This window comes from Hirundo rustica, chromosome Z (genome assembly GCF_015227805.2).
Source record: "Hirundo rustica isolate bHirRus1 chromosome Z, bHirRus1.pri.v3, whole genome shotgun sequence".
NCBI classification, from domain to species: domain Eukaryota; kingdom Metazoa; phylum Chordata; class Aves; order Passeriformes; family Hirundinidae; genus Hirundo; species Hirundo rustica.
In genome coordinates, this window is record NC_053488.1 from 70,254,095 (window position 1) to 70,278,493 (window position 24,399).

General features: G+C 39.7%; 1 protein-coding gene across 1 annotated transcript in view; it reads right to left on the minus strand.

Moving 5' to 3' along the window:
• NCBP1 (nuclear cap binding protein subunit 1) overlaps positions 1–24,399 on the minus strand; it is a 31,218-nt gene that overhangs the window by 6,669 nt on the left and 150 nt on the right. Inside the window, exons 2-20 of the mRNA XM_040089999.1 lie at positions 24,227–24,312; positions 23,417–23,517; positions 22,293–22,449; positions 21,151–21,258; positions 20,515–20,636; positions 19,968–20,037; positions 18,384–18,599; positions 17,378–17,475; positions 16,023–16,086; positions 13,358–13,468; positions 12,885–12,949; positions 12,071–12,133; positions 10,697–10,771; positions 9,506–9,609; positions 8,544–8,666; positions 7,273–7,375; positions 5,863–5,956; positions 3,357–3,460; positions 2,584–2,698 (exon numbers count right to left, since the gene is read on the minus strand). Of these exons, the coding sequence (XP_039945933.1) occupies positions 2,584–2,698; positions 3,357–3,460; positions 5,863–5,956; positions 7,273–7,375; positions 8,544–8,666; positions 9,506–9,609; positions 10,697–10,771; positions 12,071–12,133; positions 12,885–12,949; positions 13,358–13,468; positions 16,023–16,086; positions 17,378–17,475; positions 18,384–18,599; positions 19,968–20,037; positions 20,515–20,636; positions 21,151–21,258; positions 22,293–22,449; positions 23,417–23,517; positions 24,227–24,312 (1,979 nt within the window). The remainder of the gene's footprint in view (positions 1–2,583; positions 2,699–3,356; positions 3,461–5,862; positions 5,957–7,272; positions 7,376–8,543; positions 8,667–9,505; positions 9,610–10,696; positions 10,772–12,070; positions 12,134–12,884; positions 12,950–13,357; positions 13,469–16,022; positions 16,087–17,377; positions 17,476–18,383; positions 18,600–19,967; positions 20,038–20,514; positions 20,637–21,150; positions 21,259–22,292; positions 22,450–23,416; positions 23,518–24,226; positions 24,313–24,399) is intronic.

Sequence of the window (24,399 nt, forward strand, 5' to 3'; positions counted from 1 at the left end):
CGAGAGAACTGGGTTTGTTCAGCCTGGAGCAGAGCAGGCTCTGGGATGATCTAATTGTAGCTTTCCTGAAGGAAGACTCCAAGAAAGAGGGACTAATTACAAGAGCATGCACTGGTTGAACAAGGATGAATGGCCTAAAACTGAAAGAGAGTAGGTTTAGATAAGAAATAGGGAAGGAATTCTTCTCTGTGAGAGTCATGAGGCACTGGAACAGGTTGCCCAGAGAAGCTGAGGATGCCCCATCCCTGGGACTATTCAAGGCCAGACTGGATGGAGCTCTAAGCAAGCTGGTCTAGTGCAACATGTCCCTGCTCATGACAAGGACTTCAAACTAGGTGATCTTTGAGGTCCCTTCAAACCCAGGCAATTCTATGATTTCATGATTTATTTAAGGGAAACACAGTGAAAGGTGATACACCTACTAACTTTATCATTACGTGGTAATGAACAACTTTTTAAAAACAACGTGGCATAGTTTTTTTTCAAATTGCATCTACTGCAGCAAGACACATAATTTATTAAATAAAGAGTTCTGAAATCTCAGGGCTTCCAAAAATAATGCACCTGGTGCAAATTCTCTCCTGCACTTGGTGCAAGAACTCAAATGAATCCAGCTGGTTAGCACAACAGGAAGGCTGAAGACGTGAGCTGGTGTTTTGAAGTGGGGACTCCCCCTATATTCATGACCAGAAAGGCTACTGTCAAGACCAGAAAGGGTCAGCATGGAAACTGACCTAAATGGGAACATGGCATGCTTCATTGCATCGAAAACAACACAACACCACCAGCACTCACAAAATACACCTAAATACCAGCCTTGGCAGCTCACCTGATTAAGTCTTAAACAAGACTACAAGGTATATAGGAAGAAAGGCAGGATCTAATGGACTATGGTAAATTCAAACACAAGACACTACTTTAGTATTGTATCATATCATATTGCATCATATCGTATAGCATATCAAATATCACATAATATCATGTGTCTGTGCAAAAACATCCATAAATTACCAGCTCGAAACTTCAAATATCTGTTAAAGAAGCATTTGTAATTTGGGACAAATACAGGGCATGTGTTAACTCACCTACGGCACAGGAAATGAAGCTGACAACCACAAGACAGGTATAGCTCTGAATCAGTGTAAAAAACAAAAACAACTTACCAGAGCAAGTGAGAATTTAATTTTACTCTCTCTATAGGAATTTGTCTTTTCCCCATCTATAAAGGTTTTCTGAACTCAAAACACTGAAGGACCTGGATAAAGCATGCAAGCCTTGGACTCACTCCATAGTAAGAGAATCCCCATCATGCTGGGGGCATTACAACTTGATGGCTTACTTCCTCTAAAAGGAATGGTCATGCAGCAGAGCAACAGCCTGCAGAACTACTCATTGTTGCATACAAATGTTTCTTCCTGGCACGATACTCATTTAAAGTACCAAGTAATTAAAGAGCTGCAGCAAGAGACAAGGACAGAAAGCACTCGTATATTTAGAGATGCCAGAGAAGCTCTTTGCCTCACAATAAGATCTGCATCTAAGATAAGTGACTGCATCTAAGTCTTCTGTAATCAGAGGCATTTATTAACTGTTCATCAAAGCAGACTGAGGAGGCAAGCAGGATGGCTGTTGCTGTGAGTGAAGGAAACAAGGTGAAGGGGCTGGGACTGTGAGTTATTAGTGATCTCTCAACAGAAGCTTCTGGACAAATTACTGACTTAAGGAGCTTTCTTCAAAAAATATCAGCAGGCTCTGTGTCACATTTTGATACTAACCTCATCCAAAATTTTGGAGCTAGCAAAGGGTTTTATACAGGTAAACACACACACAGACCTCAAAGAAACACAGAAATTCTCTCCTGCTTTCTGCAATTCAGCATATTTATAAACTGACTTAATTCTGTCATCATCAAGTACTGCATTCAGCCAAGCCCCACCTTTTCCAGCTGCCACAGACGAAGAGATTCACCCCATTTTACTGGCCCACTTGAGACAACAGAACACAACAGCAGCTGCTTCCTCATCAGTTTGCTGTATTTAGTAATGCAAGATCATGCAACCATATTCAGGAAAAAAAAGCTGGAGGAAGGAAGTGCCATGCCAGTGTCAGAATCCAGCAGCATCCATCAGAAGAACAGTAACAGCCAACTTCTCAATCGCAAATAGCTGTTTCTGTGCACTTCTGCATGGAAGCCACAAGAGCACTCTTTAAAAGAACTTAATATAAATAATTTGTAACTGTTCTTACTGTTCTCTAATAAGGTAATTGGAATCCAGATTAGAAGGCAAGTGGAAGACATGATCATATTGGAAGAGAAACTTGTGAGAGAGAACTTGAACGGACTAAATATGTATGAACTCCCTTAAAAGATTTTACTAAATTCTTAAATTACAGCTACCATTAGAAAGGCGGACCAAGAACATGTATATGATTTTTGATGTCTCAGTGCTACAGCTGACCACATCTCTGCAGACATGCTTCCTGAAGAACCATATGTATCCAGTCCTTCCCAAAACCAACTGTGTGTCTGTACCTCAGCATGCACGCTTGTATAACTTGGCTTAAAATTAACAAAGTACTCACTCTTTTGTGCTGCCTGGCCAACCTTGCTTTAGTCTCCTCTAGTTCTTTGTGAATCTTCAGGACATGCTTATTCATCTTACGAATTGTGGAATGTAAGATCTCCCAGATATAAAACCTAGGAAAGACACAAAGCTCAAAACACCACATTACACACTACACAAATATTAAGAAACTAAATGTAGTTTCTTCACAGAAAAATCTAAGTGGGAGAATTAAAAAAATCTAAGTATCATTTAAGAAGATATCTACCAGAGTGAATGAACACTCAGCATACATGAAAGCCTGCTTGTAATGCAAGAAATCTTAACAATCAGTTCTTGACTATTTGTTGCAGTACACTTCAGAGTCAGATTTTGATTTTATGTACACACTGCATGACTACTAACACCAAGCTTGACTCCTCAGATTGAACAGTTCTCCTGATCTCAATATGCAATGCACCAGCGGTGATATAAGTTACACACCATCCCCAAAGGCCAGGCTGTGCCCAGCCAGCAGCGATACAACACACAGCAACAGACTCCAGCAACAGTCCACGTCAGCAGGCTTAGACACTGCTAGCAAAATTACATGCTCACAGCAATCTTGCACTGTCACACCAACAGTCATACCCCAACTTAGAATGAAAAATGTTTAAGTACCTATTTTGTAGAAAGGGCAAAAGCCTAATTGTACCTTATTCCACTACTGAGTTTTTGAAGATTGAACTATGTACTGGCAACTTAAAATAGCAAATCAAAGACAAATAACAACCCAAACCAAGTTCCTGTTACCTAGTAAAATCATGCGCCAGCTCTGAAGAAAAGATCCAGTTTGCTACTGCAGCACAGTCAACAATTTGTGTCCGAATCATCTTGTCCACAAGTACAGCAATCATCTGTATTTTGTGAAAGACAATACACCCACAATCTGTGTAAAATATTCCAGCCTCAGATAAAACCAGAGATGATTCGATGTAATTCTGCATTGGTAGTATTACTAAGTAATTTCAAATACTTTAGCAAACTGGGTAGTCTAGCTGAAAACATTTCAAATGAGGAGATCTGTATCAATTACATAAAAAATTTAAGAATCAGATGAGAGACACGAGTGCTAGTATTTGACATCAAAGTATTCCGACCAGAGCACATATACCTGTCAGATCACCATAATGAAGGAGCTACTGTTAGCCTACTCTCCTTGAACTGCAACAGCCTTCAAACATGACAGTAAGCTTTTCTCTACTGGGCCCATTAACTTCAGGACAGAATGAACAAGCATCATGGAGTCAGTGGAAAGGCTACAGTGCTACAGGCACTGCCATGATTCTCAGGGAGTTGCAAGCCATCTAGCATGCAACTGCAGAGAAGAGTTAGTGAATAAAGAAGATGCAAGGTGTTCATAAAAAAGAGCTTATCTTAGTTACTCATGTGATAGAATGCCAGAGTATCTTAAGAACCACAGCCTGCACTGTATTTATCCTTACAACCACCAGTTGTCAAATGAGGATGTGTAACAAAGCTCCTTTTAAGGAAGGAAAATTAAAATAACTGAATGAATCATACAGAGGACTCAGCACTCAACTTTCAAGTCCCAGGATAGTATCCTATGCTCTATTTGTCTTTCTGCATTACCAGGAAGGATTCCTGATTACTTAGCCTGGTCTTCCAAAAAACACACATCTGAGATTTGGAGAAAATATTTAATCTCAAAGTTTCTCTTTAGGAAGTCACGACCACCAGCTTGCTTTTAAGTCCATGGACTACTGACTCCTGCTGTTCAATCACTACCTACAGCACAGACCACTCATTAAAGCTTGAAGCCATATAAGTAAGCATTGTTGGTCTGAATCAAACCAAAGGATGTCCCCATAGACATACGAGTAGGGTGAATAGCCTGAAAACAGACTCTGGACAAGTGCGCTGCTGTGAAGACACCACTCCTTCTGTGTGACAAGGAGGCTGAGGACTTGGGAATAAGAAAAAAGTGCTTGATCAGAAGCAAAAAACCCACTTAACCGCAGTAAAAGCTAGAGAAGAAAAGTTCCATGATTAAGCAGAACACAAACAGCAGACCTTCCTAAGTTTTGCATGTGAGATTTTTTAAAGGAACCTTGATTTATTCATAAAATTTAAGATGACTATTTAGTCTGGTTTTGAAACCTCCATCTCAGTTTGGTAATGCTGCAATACAAAGGAATGAAGAGGAAGCCAATACAGATATTACACTGCAGTAATGAAATTTCTTCTGATCCAATTAAATGGCAGCAAGAAGTAGGTCAGACTGCAAATGTCACATTTTCAAGATCAGTAAACTGGGTAATAAGTGAAATACATTTAAAAAAAAATCCTCCTTTTTACGTTTTTAAGAGAGGCAACAGCTTGCATAGGTATCTTCCAGGAGCTAATTTTTTCCACTACAGGTCTAGTAGCAGATGCAAGGATTACTCCTGGTTATCAGTGGCATCACTTCTTACAGTCTGGCCTATGAAACTGAGAGGTACAGTCCACTTTCCAGCACAGAAGTCCACTCTCCAGCAACACAAACAAACCGGCAAGGAATATGTGAAGCAACTAACACAGGCAAAGTCAGCCTGAGTGCCACATTGAATTCTATTCGCAGAAGAATGACAGCTGAGGTAAAATACAACTGCTGTGAAGAAACTGAACAGCTTAAGCAACCGAGGAATCTTTGGTAGGCCTTTTAGGGTGTTATTTCCTCTGGCTCAAGAATGAACATTATCACAGCACTGTCTAATTGATCTGTTCTGAACAGCCACTACTGCAGCTCTACTCACCCTGCCCACACACAATAGTGACTCCAGCATGAGCTCCGTGTAATAACTGGACAGCTTTCACTAGCAATTATTGGGAAAAAAAAATAAAAGCCCTAAAAATCCCTAGGCTTCCACGTTTCTAGGATTGTGCCCTGGTTTAGATATGAGATCTACATCTTATTTAAATTTACATATTTATGTTGCTTTCTGACTCTGAACAAAACCCTGATTTTGGCAAAAGTTATTCTCTTGTTCAACAACCAGTACAATATGAATCTGAGTCTTAATGACAGCCCTTGCACTTTCACAGTGAACTCTTGAGAAAGAAGCAGCACCACTGATGGTATATATTTTATGTCCAGCCTTCATTTTGGTAGTAGCAACACTAAATACAATCTAAACTTTCCTCAGAATGACGTCAAGTTATTTTTAAAGGATATAAAACAAACTGCACCTTTCTTTTATTCACATATGACCTCTGTGAGTTGAAACTCACAAAGATCCTTGACATTCCAGCCTCTTACCTGTGGATGATTCTTCCAAACCTCATACACAACCCTCAGAACATGAAGTTTCCCCTCATCGCTTTCAGCAAGAGTTTTGAAGACTTCATGAAACCTTTTAATAGAAGTAAGTCAACGGATAGGCTGGGACAAGGTCAAAAGAGCAGCAGATACAAGGCAACTGGTTTAGATTGGCCAAAAGAAAATTATGTGACCATCTACAACATTTCTTAGACAACTGTTCCCTGGAAAATATTACTATCCTGACCTAAAATAGTCTACAAAGATATGACATCTCCTAAAAGCAATTTACATCTTAGCGGTGAACCTACTTCCCAAAGCTAGGCTACATTTCTCAGGCTCTCAAAAGCAGGAGGCACTTTTCTGCTTCATGCGCTTATCTATACACAGCTGAACCAAAATTTGCTGCCTTTTGAGCCTTAGACCTTCCTCTTAACGTGTTTCCGCAATTTCAGCCACTTATCCTAAGGGCCTCTTTTTCCAAGGAGAGGCTATAAAAGCATCTATTTTAGCAGTTACTCTGACTGCTGCACAGCATTCATAGCCCAGCTTATTGTAATATAACTATAAAGCATAAGAGGCTCTTCTTGATCTCTTGGCTGCCACTGCTGCTGTGCAGTGGAGAAAATACTGGTCTAAGTATGTGAATCACCCTGCCTCTTCTACTCCTGACTGAAGGTTACTACCTGCACCTTCTTATCAACATTGCCTCTGTAGAGCTTCCAGGTGAATGTTTTTTAGTAGTTGTATCTATCTTTAGGGACAGGTAGAAAAGTAACTCATAAATATGCACTTGACTACCTTTCATGTAACAAAACCACTTAAAATCAACTCCAAAATACACAGGATTAAAAATGTTACTCTAATTTTGCAAAAAATGGTGCAGTAAATTCTTTGCAGTTCCAGCATATTTTTAAGGCGTGAGTATTTTAAAGTATTTTACGATGGACTTTACTCTGCTTTGGTAGACAGAAAAAATTAGCAGCTGATTGTTTTGAAGTTTCGTGTTTTCTTCCCTTTTTTAAATACAGATGTAATTGTCCTAGATTCATATTCATAGTACAAGATATTGAGATGGCAGCTAACCAGTCATTGAAATGTAGGGACAATCCTTTTTTCCTTGCCACAATCAGCAAATAAGCTATACAAAAATGAAGTAATTTTCCAAACCTGTCTCATTCACATCACATGGCTGCAATGTATATATTCCTGTTAATTCCAATCACATAGGTAAATCTAGGATTTACACTACTGCTCCTTCAGAAAGCAATGTCATTAGCTCTCCTGGTCACATTGCTTTGTGGAGTACCAACACTGCCAAAGCTTGCACTGCACTTCTTTTATCATGCATTTAACTGTCAGAATAAAACTGTTCTGTGAGCCCCAAAACAATGCACATATTATACTTACTTTGCCAGGGCGCTGAAGGAGTGGCTAAAGGACTTTGCAGCTAGATGGAGCAGAGTCTGAACAAAGACTTCTATCTTCAGAGGGTTGAAAGTAAATCCTTCACCTGCAAGTTATTTGAAGTTGAAACTAATAAATACTTCAAGTAAAGCATGTAAGCTACTCGTACAACTGTAGAGATAACTTATGGTTTTAGCTTTTTTCACAAGAGTTCCATCAACAGAGCTCTGCAGGGCTGAGCAAGGAGCTAGTAAAGACTCCCACAAAATGTGCAGTTTCAGGCTCCAATTTTGCCGTGGAGAAAATGTGCAGAAAGCTTCCTCACCAACATGGAATTCTATCAGAGACACAGCCAACCCACCAACATGTGACAGCACTGACGGCAACTGCTAACAGAAAGTTAGCAAGGGAAACTGCAGCTGTGCACCAAGATGAGTGCCTTGGAAGGCCATAAAGATGGGGGTGTGGGTGAGGAGTGGGGAAGGTACGGATTATTCACATAGAGGCTGACCATTTAGGATACAGGAGAAAGGTCCACCAGGCATGTACAGCAAATACAGCTACTATGGTGAATGGTGGCAGATGCCCCTCTGCAGCTGAAGACAGGCAGAACGGAGAGTGCTAATTAGTGGGTAATGCCTAGAGCATTATGCATTAGCATTAATGCCTAACCCTAAAGCAAATCAGGGGAAAAAAAATCCATTAGATCATTGTTGCTCTCTGCCTGTGCAGCTGAACCCTTGCAAATACTGTAAGAACAGTGAAGCATTTGCCATTGTTTAGATCACTTCTAACTCTCTCTCACACCCCTCACTCCATAAAACACTAAGGCTTTAGGAATCAGTGCTGCCTGTGGCCGCAAAGCTAAGGAGAATGTGAGCAGTCCCACGGTGAGTTTTCATATGTGCAACATGCCGGCCAGCAGGCTGGTTGTCTTATGTTATGGCACTGCACTGAGGGCAGAAGCACAGAATTTCAGAACTGCCCTCTGCCACTGAAGGCAAAGGGAATGTTAAATTCTTTTATTCCATCAATAACTGCAAGAAAACACATGCACCAGTTTATCTCTATTAGGAAAAACAGGCAGGACTCTGCATTTAAGATGTTTACGAAAATACTAGCAGTGGCATATTTACTGTTAAACTGAAACCAACTACTAGAAGGAAAAGCATACAGGTGTGTGAACCAACACACTCATAGCTTCGAAGCATGGAAGATCAGTCCACACACAGAATAAATGATAGCCTGTCAAAGCCTAACAGCTTGTATCTTACCATCATCATCATCCTGGTTTGGATTAGGCACATCTTTTAAAATGCTGAAGATTTCATCATTGCTGGCCTTATTTTTAATTGCAATTGTTAAACAGAGTGCCACAGTATACCCAGGAAGAGACCCTGAACAAAAACAAAGAGGTCATAAATACAGAAAGGTAAGTAAGCGAACACTTTTAACATCAGTCTGTCTTGTAGAGAAACCAGTACCCTTCCCAGCTACATCTAACACTTGTTGTTTCAAATATCGTTGTCCACCTCAACACGCCATAAAATTCAACAACACATTTTCTGGTTTTCATGCTAAATTCAAAACTTGAGGTAGAACCTTTAGACCTGAGCTCAGGCAATCACGTTCCTCACTAAAGCTCTACTTCAGTTTCCACCAGGTTTCTAAAAATACAATTCTTCCTTGTTTTTCCTCACTGTATCTTTGATGATGACACTTTTATTCTCAGGACGGTATTTACACTGAACAATAAAAGGAATAATAAGGTCCCTCTCTACCTCAGTCTTTATGGTATCTGTTCCTTCTGTATGCTCATTAAATCAAGTTTCCTGGTAAAATATTCTAGTGCTTCATGATTTCAAAAAATAATTTCTCATTATCACTTCAGATGCTGACTTTTCCATAGTACTGTGTCCAAACAGGGGAAATAGACGAATTGTCCAATTTTAGACTTCTGGCAAATAATACCACACAACACCACAGCCGCATCAACAATAGTAGCTTGATCTATCTGGATTTTCTTTGCTTCATAAGCAGCAGACAGGATTTTATTAGAGAGATCCAGGCTTAATACATATTAATTGCTCATGTGAAGCATATTTATCCATATGAAAATCATGCATATTTATCTGACCTGTATTCTTTTTTATGAAGACAACTCACAGTCAATCTAGTGTGCTCCCTTGCTCTGAAGTACTTCTTCAACTTGACCACTGCTAATTTTAATACTTACTATTGCTCTCATCTCCATATTTGTAAATGCACACTGGATTAGCAGGACTGAGGACAGAAAAACTTGCAGGAACAATGTCTATTATTCGCTGATGGTAGGAGAGTCTGGAAATAACAAGTTCCACAGCAGTAGAATTAATAAGGGAATAACTCCACAGCTCATGCATGACTGCTTTATAATGGTTTTTTCTGTATTTAATGTCCATAAAACAAGATTCAGGGTGCTTATACAACAGAATGGTAGTTTCTGCTGGGCAGTAAGAGCTAAGTAAACCAAAGTTACTAGTAGATACTTTCTATTTTAACTCTGTGATGCTAGAGTTTCACCCTCATACAATTAATCTGACTTGTGAAAGGTTCCCTGGTAAGAAGTTTTATGCAAAAACCTGAGATGTGCTGTAGAAAGCTAGTAACATGTCAGTATTCAAAGCAGGAAAAATATGAAACCAGACATCTTCGTTTTACTTTCCAGCTTCATTTCACTACCACAAAGGCTTAACTTGCTACCAGAGTTTTCAGTGAAATGGACGAGTGCTACAGAAAAAAATGCATTTGTTGAGCAGCACAACACTTTCACACTTCTGATATGGAATTCACCCAAACCTTGATTGTTTTCATGTAGGATGCTGAATAACATAGGTTTTTTCAATATTTTGCTCTTTCTCTCTCCTATACCACCCTAATCTCAACAAATTTAAGACAGACTCCTTATCAGAACTACTGATTATGTAGTCTTGTTGGGTTTGGAGATTTTGTTTGTTTAGACAATAGTTTATTAGTTTAAAGTAAATCAACATCAGAAGCACCTGGAAGAATCAAGATTAGATTCTCAATTTTTAGCACAATTAATGGTCAGTTCCCTTTATTTCTGTGAATGCTGAATACTTTCCAAGAATACAGCCTAAATTTTATTTCTTTCTATGCCCATGGTGAAGGATGTCTTTATCGATCTACAGGTGTGCATGGATTGCTCACCACCATCTGCACCACCTCTTTCTCCCTCTCTTTAAAGCAGTGCCCTGCAGCAGGTAAACCAGATAAAAAAATCATACAAACAACAGACTCATCTTTTAACTTAAAATGAATTGCAAGAACAGATGTGCCCAAGACGAGAGTCAAGACTCTGACAGTATTCAGATGAAATTCAGATGAAATTTCAAATGAAGATCAACTACAGAAAGATCTTACTTACCGCATGCACTTTTCCAAAACCTCTCTCACAAATTTGGGTTTGGGTTTTTCAAGGTCCTGAGTAAGACAATCTGACCTATCAAAGGACAGAATGCAACGGCTTTTAGCAAAAGCATTTAGTCTCTTTTTGGCTTGATCTGATAGTACAAAACAATCAGTCTGATGACAACGGAGTGCTGGACCTTTGGAGTGTAGGCACTTTTAAGCCATTGAGGTAAGTTAATCACTACGTCTTTATTGGCAATTAGCATTCCTGGAATCATATCTCTGCGTGATAAATTTTCAAGTAACTTCCCCCACCACATTAAAAATAATTTGTGGTATGGTTAACTGGCTTTCCCTTTTCTTAGGAAAAGAACCTTGACTGATTTCACAGACTGTTTCTCCCTCAGCTCTTCTGGTGGATTTCAAATGCATTGCAGGTAAAGAAAAGCCTGAAATACAGTTACTTGCAAGATTTGTGAAAAACGGCACCTTGTGAGAGAGATCCACTGAAGCACTGCCATTAAGGAACATCCAAGCAAACTAAAATAATCTCTTTGCAGACTGCTGCCTGGTCAGTCAAAATGGATGTATGCCAGGATAGCCATCAAGCACTTGACTCCACAAGAGGATAGAGCAAGAAACTCAAGTAAAGCCACAGAATCCTATCAGAAGAAGGGCTGAACCCCTCTCCACAAAGACTCTCAGGCAGACCACCTACAGAAAGCAGGTACAGTCACAGACTGTGGAAATTACTCCATGGAGGACTTGGCCTCAAGGGGATCTCCCTCGCTAGGTGGATGCCTGGAATGGAAATCACAGGGAACCTGCGCTCAGACATTAATGGACTTCAGGGAGCTCCTGCTAGAGATGCAGGTTCAAAATGTGGCACAGCAAGAGCAGGGTAAACTCTGATGGAACTTCAGGTACTAGGATTTGGCAGGTGGGAAAAAGACCACAAGGTTTCAAGGATTAAAGTTAAAACAAAAGGTTTAGGGTAGGGCAGAGAGCAAAACAACAAAATGAATACAGGATACAAAGAGTCAGCACAAAGCATTAAAAATAAAGAAGAGGTATGGTGAAGCATTTTGGAAAGTTTGCTAGCAACTGACAGAAAGCGCAGGACAAATTTAAAAAATCCCATTTCTGCTTCCCTTCTTTAAGGAATGCTTACACTGGCTTGAGATTTACCACAAAGGTCACCAGGGACAATACACTAATGAGATTATTAAGATAATCTACCACTGAGTGCTAGTGGACAGATTATAAAAGCCCTCTGATAAAACAGAGGAAAGCCATTAACAGGGCCACTATACTGTGACACTTTCTGGACATGTTTGAAATGTTAGGATTTTGGCAATATCAGGTTTGAATCCAAAGGGTAGAAACTTACCAGTCTTCCCAGCTCCAACGGAACTGAAAGTTGCTCAAGTGGTGAGAAAACCAGTTAATAAATCTTCATTAAAAAAAATAGAAAACTCTGTTACATGTCAGAAGTGCAGGAAAACTTTCAGTTGATCTTTTCTTGTAAATGCATTCCACTTTTCCAAGATGAGCCTAAACTCTTTAAACTACTACAGCATTAAACAGGCATTTATGTCGACAGATACAAAAGACTCAATTTGGAGAGTCAGAAACAAGGTTTTATGGCCAAATAGCCTGTCATGTACTTCACATGATGAGATGAAGTATTAAATGTATTAATACTTAATTTACAATTAAATTAATTTACTTAATTTACAATTAAAATGTAAATTTACAGTGAATACGCAACTTCCACATTTTTAATGAGTCATTAACCACTCTCCTATTCAATGCAGACTTCACTGAAAGGATAAAATCACCACCATTCTCCTACTCTGGGTGACACACATGCCATCAACTTCCCTTCCAAGTCAAGCCCCCGACCACTAGGGAGCGGGCACAGTGTGTAACAGGGCTACACAACTTCTCTCAACAGGGAGAAGTTGTTCACACAGCTGTTCACACAGCTGGACTTGTGCCCTCCAGGGGGTGGTTCTTGGGAGGAGAGGCAAGCAGTAAATCCACCTTCTCTGTATGTCACTCAAAGCCAGAGATCACAAAACATTTTGAGTAACATCAGCTAGCTCTAAAAATGCTTTCTGACTACTCTTTCCACAGCCTCTTTGTTTTCTTCTACACTGGACATCAAGGAATGTTTTCCATCACCTCCAAAACATATTTACCTGTCCACACATGTTGTATTCATTGTGTCCAAACGCATGTAGAGCATTTCTGTGGCTTGTGCAAGCTTAAAGTTTCTTATTAAGGTTTATAAAAAAGAAGTAGGTAAGTCAGATGATTTCCTTTCAGGTTTTTATAGAATGTCATCAACATTTTGCATTGGAAGCTCCCTCAGCCTACTCCAAAATCATGCAAATCAAGTACACCCACAGAGGAAAAACTGAAGAATATTGTGAGTTACACCCTCTAATCCCAACCTGTTCTTCCATTATTGCAATAGGACTGCTGGCATCTTCCACAGAAAGACAAAATTCACATCATGCAACGAACGATTCAAGTGTTACACGCAAAGTTTCCTGGTTTCCTGCAGATCCTCTAACATATTAATAGTATTTATTACTGTTCCATCAGCTACAGAACAAACAAAATAAAGACTGCATTTCATAAAAGCTCCTCAGGAGCACAGAAAGGATACAACTTGTGGTAAAGAGCCAGGCTGAAGTTTGCACAGCTCAATCAGGAGTGTTGTGTACATGACTTCAATATGTGGTGGAGATGGCAGTTGAAATAACTCTGCAAATATTACCTATAGGAAAGGAAATCACAGAATAAGAGCACAGTCCAATGTGGCCTGCACAATTCTCAGCTTCACAACAATAGCCATCAATCTTAAACAACTACCTCTGCCAAAAGACCCATATTTTTCTATCAAATGTATGTTCCAGGAAAAAGAGAGAGAACCAATAAGAGGTAATTTTAACACAACGCTGTACTAATACAGTCTGCTCTAACTGCTGTTATCATTTCATACTAACACACCACCAGCATTACACATCTATTACATATAACATAGTATGTAACTGTAGAAATGGGCATAGCTATAATATGACCTACTGCAGTTATACCATATGATCTGAGAAATACAGAAATAATTTGATCTTGTTGAGTAATAAATAATGAAGCCTACGCATTTAGTATGAAAACAATATCTACATTAAAATTACATTTATCTCTTTTCCATTGTATCCTCTTTTGTCCTATACCAAACCATATATAAATAGTTGTTGGGGTTAAGTTTGTTCTTTTTTTTGTTTTTAGAGAATTTTTCCCCGTAAGTTGCTAAGAGACTAAGTACTGGTGCTTGACCAACACAAAGGAGGTGGCTGAAAGTTGGGAGCGGGAAGATCACAAGAGCTTTGGGGCTTATTATTAATGCCGTAGTTGTTGTTTGTTTGCCTTGTTATACTTACTAGTAAAGAACTGTTATTCCATTCCTCATAGCCCTGCCTGAAAAGCCTCTTTAATCTTCCAAATTATAATAAGTTGGAGGGAGGGGATTTGAATGCACCATTCCTAGAGAGGCCCTGCCCCTCCCTAGCAGATACCTGTCTTTCAGATCGAGACAACTTCAAACTGAGAATTACAACCAGTATTTCATACAACAAATACATATACTCACTACCCCTTGGAAAAACCCTTCTAAGAAACATAAAAATAACCCTGCAGTCAGTATTTGTGTTTTTATTTTAAAGTTTGCCTATAGTAACTGCACGTCAACCTCTGAGTGCTAGGAAAAAAAGTCATCACTGTACATCAACATCCACCTTTTGAGTTTCTGTTTAGGTTCTATTCCACTCTCAAATAAATTTAAATTACATCAAAGGAGGTGGGAAACTTTGATTCATTATGGTTGATCTGATCAGTCTCCTCTCTAAATTTCTAAATAAAACTTTAAGGAGCCCCCTTTTTTTTTTTTTTTTTTAAAGAGGAGTCTTACTTGTATAAGAAATCAACATTAATTTACAGATTCCAGAAACATCACATGAAAACACACTGGCTAGAACTTGTTTTTCTAAGGAAGGACTTGAAAGCATGAAGAGACTATAAGATGCTGGGGAACCTTTCTGTGTCAGCATTAATTTGGACATTTTGTTCAGACACATATGGCTAAAAGGTTGGGAGAACTCTGTTAGGCAGAAAATGGCTCCATTTTTCAAGACAGGAAATAACAAACTGGACAATCAGTTGCATTCTGAAACTTAGTGAAATTTCATAAGAAAAACAGGGAATTTTGACAGCCAGTCATACAATCTGGAGACTTTGTTTTTTCATCACTTTTTACAGCACATCAAGATACAGGAGGCAAATATACTTTATACATATATACATATATGTACTGAATATACTTATACTTCAATGTTAAGACCTAAAATTATTCCTAATTTTAACACTGTTTAATGTAATAAATAAATTTAATACTGTTCTGAATTCAGAGTAAAAAAAGAACAAGGTGACCAAAGCTCATGCAATTTCACAGCAATCAGCATATTTGGCATTTTAGTGCCAAAAGGAATTCTCAATCCCACTTTAAGATCAATATTCTACATAGGATTATTTCTTGTCATAATTAGCTCTGAAATTCATACTTATAGTTACTTCCTCATAAAGCCCTTATACAACAAGTTGCTGTTAGAGTAATCTGTTAATTCCTCTCAATTTCTGATGAAAATCAGTCAAGTTTTACACAGCTCTGGAACTTGAAAACAGACTTTTCAATAAAGGCAGTAAAAGAAGACCTCTGCTGGTACGTACAGTTAACAGTTATCTAGAATTCTCTAATAAGGAAAATGTCCCAGAGGAAACATTCTGCTACTTCACGACAAGTCCTTTTCAGGGCAAGTAAGACAAAATAATTTAAAATCATGCAGAATGTCTGAGTCTAACTGGAGATCATCAAGCCAAAAGCCCCGCCGCATAATGCAGGGTCACCTACAGCAGGTTGCTTAGGGCTGCGTCCTGCTAGGTTTTTAATTTCTGCAACTTTCCCTGTGCTTAATCACCTTTGCACTAAAACCACGTTTCTCATGTTTAAATGGAGTTTCCTGAATTTCAGTTTGTGTGCATTTCCTCTTGTACTTTAGTTTAAAATTGAGTGCACCAAGTTAAAATGACAACAAAACCACAAGACTATCATTCAACTGTACATAACCTGCTCATTTAAAAGCTGCTGGTTGAATTTAACAAAATTCTCATTGATTCCTAAATCAAACTGTTATTTAAGGAACCTATAAAGGAACTAGCAGGGATGCGTTATTCCTGAAATAATGGAGCTCCTAAGAAGTGATCTGTAAAATCCATACCTCTACTATATGGTAGTTCAAAGGGATCTTGTTATTTCCTGGATAGCTCAACAGCTGAGCAGCACTGCAAAACCACAAACACATTTAATTCAAACATAACACAGCAAATGTGATACAAAAATCAAGTAAGAGAATTACAGAAGATGCTTAATTCTGGGCAAGAGTTCCCATAAAAATAGCAGCAAACAAATCAATAATTCTTCCAAAATCTGTTATCAAGCCACAGAGCACAAGGATTCCCTAGCACTGCCTAAACTCTGATCTGTAACAATGAATTCTATGTGCAGCAGCAGCATCTCTTGAACATTATCCTTGCTACACCCAGCGGTTTAGCTCAGGAAGTTACGGTGATCTGTAATTTTGGTATGTGTACATGAAAAAGGGGAAAAAAAATTACCCCAAACAATTAAATGTTCGGAATGACTTGAAAGCACAATTAAGCTAATGGCTTATATAAGAAACACTCATGTTTCAAATGCCTAATTTTTTAATCAGGTGATTTTCATCTATCATTTGTGCAAAGCAAACCACTACCCCTCTGGCACACCTTGTATCTCTCCTGATCTTTTGCTTTCCCCTGAGAATTAATGAAAACTATCCCAGTAACGGCAACAACACTGAATTTCTAGTTTCTGCTGGATTGAACAGCTGCAACCACAATGACATGCCATCTCCAAAACCATTATTTCTGCCCATTTCATGCATACTATAAAGGATTTGCTAGTTTTCATACAGAAGTGTGACAGCTGTGGCAAACCCTCTTCATTATCAATTGCCCACATCAGACAGTGTTCGGGCAGAAATGAAGAAAAGTGCCCTGACTGTCTCTTGGCACAGCTGAACTGAAACTTATGAAATCTGTCCCTGCAGTGACTCCCCAGAGTGAGCTCAATTATCTCCGATATGTTAATTCCCAAAGGAAGCACAACAAGGGGGTGTCCATAAACAGCAATGCTCAGTCAGCTGCAGATGAACCAGCTCCATGCTCACTGCCCCAGCTCATAAGCATTCCAGGAAGCACAACACAACCACATTTTCCACAGAGGTCCCATGAGGAATAAGGCGTGTCTGCATACTTTTTGCAGCACATTCTGCATTATCAAGGGATTCCCTTTGCAAGAAACCACTGCCCTCTGGATTACACAGACTCTGTTATCTGCATGTTATGGATACGCAGTATTCCAGGCAACAGTTTCAGCACAGATAAATGTAGTAAATAAACTTTTACCACCAGCTTCAGGAAAGTTTGATCTCCAGCTCTTGCCTAGCCCAGGGCAGGACATATCCCTTGCTGGTACCAAAGCCACAGTAGCATTTAAAAACTGCCACCGCCCCCAGTACTAAGCTCCTCCTACCAAGTCTTTCTCTCTTTCCAGTGGGATTTGATGATGCAGTGGAGGTTCTCCTCTATTACAAATCTCTCAACGGAGTGGCTGCCAGGCATGACAGGACCCTGGTAAGAAAGAGCGAAGACTCATGAAGTTGACTGCTAATGCAATGGTACCACAGGCAGCAACTATTTTAGTTACATTTACAGGCTGAAAAAAGTAGTCCAACTTCCACATAGACACCATGAGGTCTCAACTGCCCTATATCCTTCAGGACTGACAAGCTGGTATGACACATTTCCACACAAATCCCAGAGTCACTCATGTTTAAAACAAAATGAATACTACAACTCATTACAAGAAGAGAAAAGAACAAAATTAGAGAACATAATTCTAAGTTCACAGAGCATGTGCTTCTTCCTTTGCTTTGTGGAGTCACTGGGCAGGCTACTGCCGTGCAGCCTGGGAAAAAAAAATCACAGCTGAGCTAGACTGTAATAAAGCCATAGAGTGGAAAGAATACATACTCATGGTCTTCTTCACTGCAAAAAAACAGAGGCCAGGAAGTGAAGGTAAAAGGCAGCAGACTCATGCAAATGGAAGTATGAAAGCATTTGGGGAAAGCCATATATACTCTTTTCCTGCAATCCTCTCTTACACAATATGCACCAACAAATTTTTACAGATGATAAACATTGCAACAAATACCAAGTTTAGAAAAAGACTTGAGTCACCAACTTTTTGGAAGCAAAGTCTTAACTCTCTGAGTGTAGTTTTACTAGAGACATTAGAAAAATCAGTCAACGCTGTCCTCTAAATGACAGCATCACGACATTTTACTCCCTAAATTCTGTTCCTCTCAAACTTGCTTTTTACAGTAACTTGGTCACTTAGTCCATTCCTGCAGAAGTACCAAAGCAAAACTGCTGCTGGACTTCCAACCACTCACTGTCCTGGGAGAGAGGACATCACATTTTCAACCGAGGAACCTAGCTGTGAAATCCACTCATCATTCCCGACAGCAATCACGTACCTCAGGGTCATCTGTGTAGTCAAACATCCTAAAAATAACCCTTGGCATTGGGTATACAGAATCTTCAGTGTGAGGTGGGGGTGTGAAGGGAGGCAGATTGTGTTGCAGTGCCTCGCAGAGAACGCTGTCAAAAGCCAAGTAGGGCCTCAGAATGTGCCGCTCTTGCCAGCGGTCTTTTTTCAGTTTCTGAATCTGAGACCAAAGGCAGTCTAAATACTGAAGGAAAAGGTGAGAAACATTAGATGTGCTGAATCTCTGAACAAAAAGGGCAGCTTCCCGAACTATCTGAAATGCATGCATTCCATACTAGATTCAGACAAAAACAAAGTTTCTTAAACTGCTGATTCAGTAAACCAACAAATAATTTAAGAATTCTAAATGCCAGAACTATTCCTAAGTCCATACAGTTTTGTGTCAGTAAAATTTAACTGCTGGCAATTTTTTAAACACCAACAGGCACCTCAGGAGTCCCAGTGAAACTACAGCAGTGAACAGTCACTACTTTTCGGTACTATTAAAGAGTTATAATATCTCAGCATGCACAGAGATGGCACTTACAGTTGTGCAACTGGCAATAGTCCTGCATTATTTAATTATTCCAAGAAATCTGGAGGCCTGTGGCCTTACTAAATGCAAGTTTTAAGTTATAACATTTGCAAGAAACGTTTCTACATGGAAGGGCTTGTGCATTTACTAAAATTATGACACTACAAGACATGAACAAAACTAGTAACAACCAGCATCTGATGCGAACAGTCATTTGTGCAAGTACAGTCCGGGTCTCAAACACAGTTAGCTAATCCTTCCTCTACTAAACTAAATAACAAAATTTAGATACTGGGCAGCCAAAAAGCTCATGTGGACAAACTGATCACAATCAGAAGGCCAAACTATGCTTAACAAGATAATTTTTAAGACAGTGACTTAATTGGAACAGTGAACAAAATCTATAAGGACCAAGTTGCAAAATATCCAAGAAAATCAATTTAGATCCCACTTTCCAACATTTGTCCTGAAAGGGAAAGAGAAAACCTCAAGAATATCCAAAAAGCCAAATCTCACCCTAAACTAGCCAGATGCCACCTCTCATCTCCAATACTTCTGGCATAATTGCAAAGAAAAATAGCACAGTAATTTCTGCATACAGTTCCTATGTATTTGTTTAGTATTTTCCTAAAGTTGAGAAAAACCAAAGCCACTACAAAGGTTTCTTTCTTGCAGACAGAAAACATTTAAGGGTAAGTAAGGAATTACATATGTTCTGTTTCATACAAAAAGTACTTTAAACATGACACCCTGTAACCTGCAGCTCAAAATCAAACACGATTTACTTCATAACCCTTCCTCACGGGCTTGCAGCAAACAACAGAAGCCCCTCTTCCTTACTCAACTCAAGCTCTTATTTTGGCCCAATACTTGGAAAAGAACTCCCCACACAGAATTTGCTGGAATCAATGGCAAGCAGCAGAGAAATGAAAGCATTCATACTCCTAGAGATGCCTTCTAATTTCATGATAAAAGAACACCTTAGTAAAAAACTATTTTTCCAACTTTCTGAAGGAATGCAGCATAAAGTCCAATTACCTCTTCTTGTGGATGTGGTTTGTCAGCAGTCCACACTTGCAGCATGGGTACATGAATCTTCTGGCGGCGTCTGTTTAAATAGGAGAGAAAACCTGATTTCAACAGACTAATTTAGGGCAGCACCTCTGTTTTTATTGTGAGTATAACACTATTTGTTCTCTTCAGCTGATGAAGTCTACAGCAGCTAAAACTAGGTTTGCGATCACTTAAAATATTTCTTTTACAGTACCTTGACAACATTAACTTGAAGCACCTAGACAGAAAGCAGCGACACTGCACCGCACCAATGCAACAACTTACCATACTAACAGCACACCTACAACTCCAGCTGCTCCAGCATGAGCAGAACAAGACCTTACACATACCCTAGAACTAGACAAGACCATAAAACATTTCAAATTCAAGAATCTCTCCACCTACTGCAATTTTAGGACTTTGTTCCTCTCACAAAAAGCTTTAGAATACTTTTGAGTGAGCAATAATCAATGCTATTACTTCACACTTAAACAGATACCAAAGAGAGCATTTCTAACCAGTTACAACTTACTTCAGATAACTTTCTGTCTGAGACAAGAGACGATCCATTTCAGCATCCTTTTTCTCATATAACTCCTTTCCAACCCAAGGCAAAGATGACAGAAATGCAAACATATACCAGTCACATCGCACCTACAGGAAGGTAATATACGAGAACTTGAGTATAAAAGTAAGCTCAGCATATTTTGTACACACACACATTTTAAAACATCAGCAAGCTGTTTTGGGGGAACGTAAAGACCAGCAGTTGCAGATTGGATACGCAAGGCATGAGAAAAAATACTAATGCTTGAAAAGCGGAATTTTTGTCTTGAACTGTATTAGGCAGAGTTAAAAAATGGGATAAATGGCATCACTTTCAACATTCTCCTGGATACTGTCAGTGTAGCAGAAAAGCTAGGCACTCTGCAATTGCCAGAGTAAGGCAAAATAAATTCAATTCGGCCACTTCACTATGAAGGACTATACTTACTGTATGCATTATTTCCCAACTGCCACAGGCTCCTTTTACTAATGCTCAGGAAACTGTATGTGTCAATCCAATTAGGCTGCTCTCCTTAAAACCTCCCTCTTCTAAGCATAAGGACAGAACAAATGGGGACAAATTGTGAAACAGGCCCAGGGAGCCTAAATATGTTTTGCTTACTTGAGGTACGTCCTCCTCCTGTGTCACACTCACAAAGTTCTCAAACATAGCTACCATTGAAGGTGCAGCTATTACATGACAATTCACGAGATCAGATAGAAAACGTACCTAAAGAGAAAAAAAATGTTCTATATAAATACTTCTTAAACTGGCTGCAAAAGAATAAATAAACATTACTGAAATGATTAAAGCAAACCACCAATAAAAGTACAATACCCATTCAGTACCACAAAGGGTGAAATGATGCACGCTGCACAGACTCGCCTTCAACGACAAGTATCATAGATGCTGCCTAATATACTGTTCATGATAATGATCTTAATCCCTCCCACTGCAATAACATTGTAAAGATAATATTCCTAGTTAAGCAATGGTGGGAAACACACAAACTGACACTACAGAAGAAAACCCTGGTACTTTTATCTATTCCGTACAGTATCAGATTACTAATCTAAGAGAAATTCTAGTAATTAGATCTTATTAGCAAAAGTATCCTATAGTTGACTGAACATCAGTTTCTTGACTAGACTCTTAATTTTCACCAGTGGGTTTCAGAAGAAGGTGGGGAACTTGGCAGTGGGCGTCTATATCAGACACTGGTGAAATTCTAACACCTTTCAGCAGACTAAATCTATAAGCAGCAAGAATGGAACAAATGGTTTCAAAGACAGGCAACACTTAAAACTGACTGCTTGATCTTCACCCCTAATCAGGAGAATAAAACCAGCCACCAAAAATAGCTTTTAAGAACTACAGTGTTCATTTTCTCTTCAATTTTTTCTTCACAGCAGCCACAAGAACATCATATACTTCTGAATATAAGGAAAGTGCGTGACTTTATCTTTTACATTTGACCGAAGAACAAGCAGCACGAAGCATTTCTGTTTAATGCAAATTTAATTTTTCACCACAAAAAAGATACAGTTGGAAGTAAATTTTACAAACGTTACATGACTCCTTGCCCCTGAATAAGAAAATACTTTTCACATAACACACATTTCCTCTTAGAATATTTACAGTGCACTGCACATTGACGGCAAAAGACACTCTAACATTGCAAGGTTCAGCTCTTCTGTAACAAAAAGGTGAAAGGAGGAAAGAAAAAGGATGTGAAACGAATAGACAAATAAAACTCCACTTACTAAATGCACAGCTTCATTATACATGTTTACTTTCAGACATTCTTTAAGCTGACGAATCATGGCTTCTACAAATTCCCCGCCAAAATTGTAGTTCCTGGCATTCAGCAAACCCACCAATGTTGTGTAAACAGTAAGCTTTTCTGGTAGCAGACGTGCACTGACACAGAAAAAGAAATACTGAGTTAGCTGTTTATTCATCATGGGCCAACTGGCCACTGCACAGCATCTTAGAATCTCCTTGCTGTAAGTTAAACTTGCCTCATGAGGAAATGAGAAAAGACAGCTAAACGTAATCTCACAGTACTGTCCCACAGTTAATATCCACAGATCATATTTTTTTTGTTTGTTTTAACCACAGACATTCAGAAAGGCAATTGCCACTTTCTAGTATACCTAAAATATTTGCTTTTAATTTTTATCTAATTGTGGAGTATACCAGATGGTTGGACAAATAATATCAATGGCAGAATTTATTGCAAGAATGCAAGAAGTTGTTTTAAGTTCACAGTTCAGAAGCAACGTTATTACACAACACAGGGAAGGCCAGGTCCTACTGTAAAAAAAATAATTATCTTCTACCATTTTTGTATACACTTTACATGTAACTGTACTTTCAAAAGTGTCTTTCTGCTGTTGGGGAAGGAAGCACACCACTTTCCTTTTATTAAAAACATTGCTACAAAATAGACCTGAAGTACCTGCAAAACCTTAGCATAGCTGCAAAGTCTGCACCACACCCTTCCTTTGGACTTAATCTTACTTCCTGCAAACGACCCTGCACAACCCCTCCCTCAATACCACTCAGTGACCCTGACAAAGGCACCTCTCTTCCCTTACTTTGCACTTTGTGAGGGAGAGGAAGGAGAGCTGGCAGAAACCACCAGAGAGCCTGGTTTCTGCTCCTTGCGTTTCCAGTTCCTCTCCTCTAGAAAATGGGCTTACAAAGACATGAGCATCACCGCCAGGGAAGAGAGAGCAGCAAGAAAACATCACAGGTAACTGTCAGCAGCCAGTAACTTTGGAATCAGGAACTTAAGCCACTCGTGGCCTTTAAACTACATCAAACACTGAACTTATGCACAAAGAAAGCACATCCCATATTCCCAGACCTCCTCAATACATACACAGTACACAGTATTCTTAATATCTTGCTTTTGTAATTTGGCAGATCGGCTTCCAAAACACCAGCTAGGCCCTCCAGGTTGCTCTCCAAAGATGAATTACTCTAAAACGAAAATTAAAAAAACCGTTGCATCATCAACCAGGCAAAATGAACTAGTCCGACTCTGACACGTAAGACTATGAAGTTGGACAAGAGCATCCTTTCATATCCCCTCATTTCTGAGGGCAACAATCCGGTTCCATTAGCAGCGAAGATCTGTTCTTGCTTGCCCGAGAGGAGCAGTTACTGCTCAAAAAAGCTGCACCCGACTGCCAAGCTGCCCCCCCCAGGAACTTCAGCGCTCCCCAGGGATGCAAGATTTGAAATCACCTCAGGAGCGCCCCGGTAGCGCGGCCGAGCATTGAGTAACAACAGAGCACGAAGCAAAACACCTTGTTTTTCTGAGCACCGTCATCTTTTGTTCTGCCGCCCCCTCCTCCACCAGCCCTATCTTCGGGACTGGAAATTTGTGCCGCAGGCAGGCCAGTTAATTCTTTCACATCCTTCGCAGAATCAGCAGCACCATCTTTAGATAAAACGCTAACTATTCTCTGGCCTTTTATCGCTTACTGGGAAACACCACGCTACGATTTAAGCACTTGCCCGCCACAGCACGTGGCTTCGCAAAAACCGGCACCTTTCCATTCATCCCACAAAATAAGTATTTTCTTTTGAGGGTCGCTACAGACGAAGTGCTCCCACACCACGCACGGGAAGGGGAGCGCTGAAGGGAAAGAGGGCTTTAACTCTCCCGAACCGCCGGGCCGCCTACCTTCTCTCCCACCCTGCAGATGAGCGACTCGAGCCTCTCCTCGATCTCCGACGGCTCGGACGTCCTCCGCCTCTTATGGGGCTGCCCTGCTCCAACAACACACCGAGCACGGCGTTACCGACGCCGCAGAAACCCTGCCGCTCCTCCATCCCGCCCAATCCACCCTCCCTGCC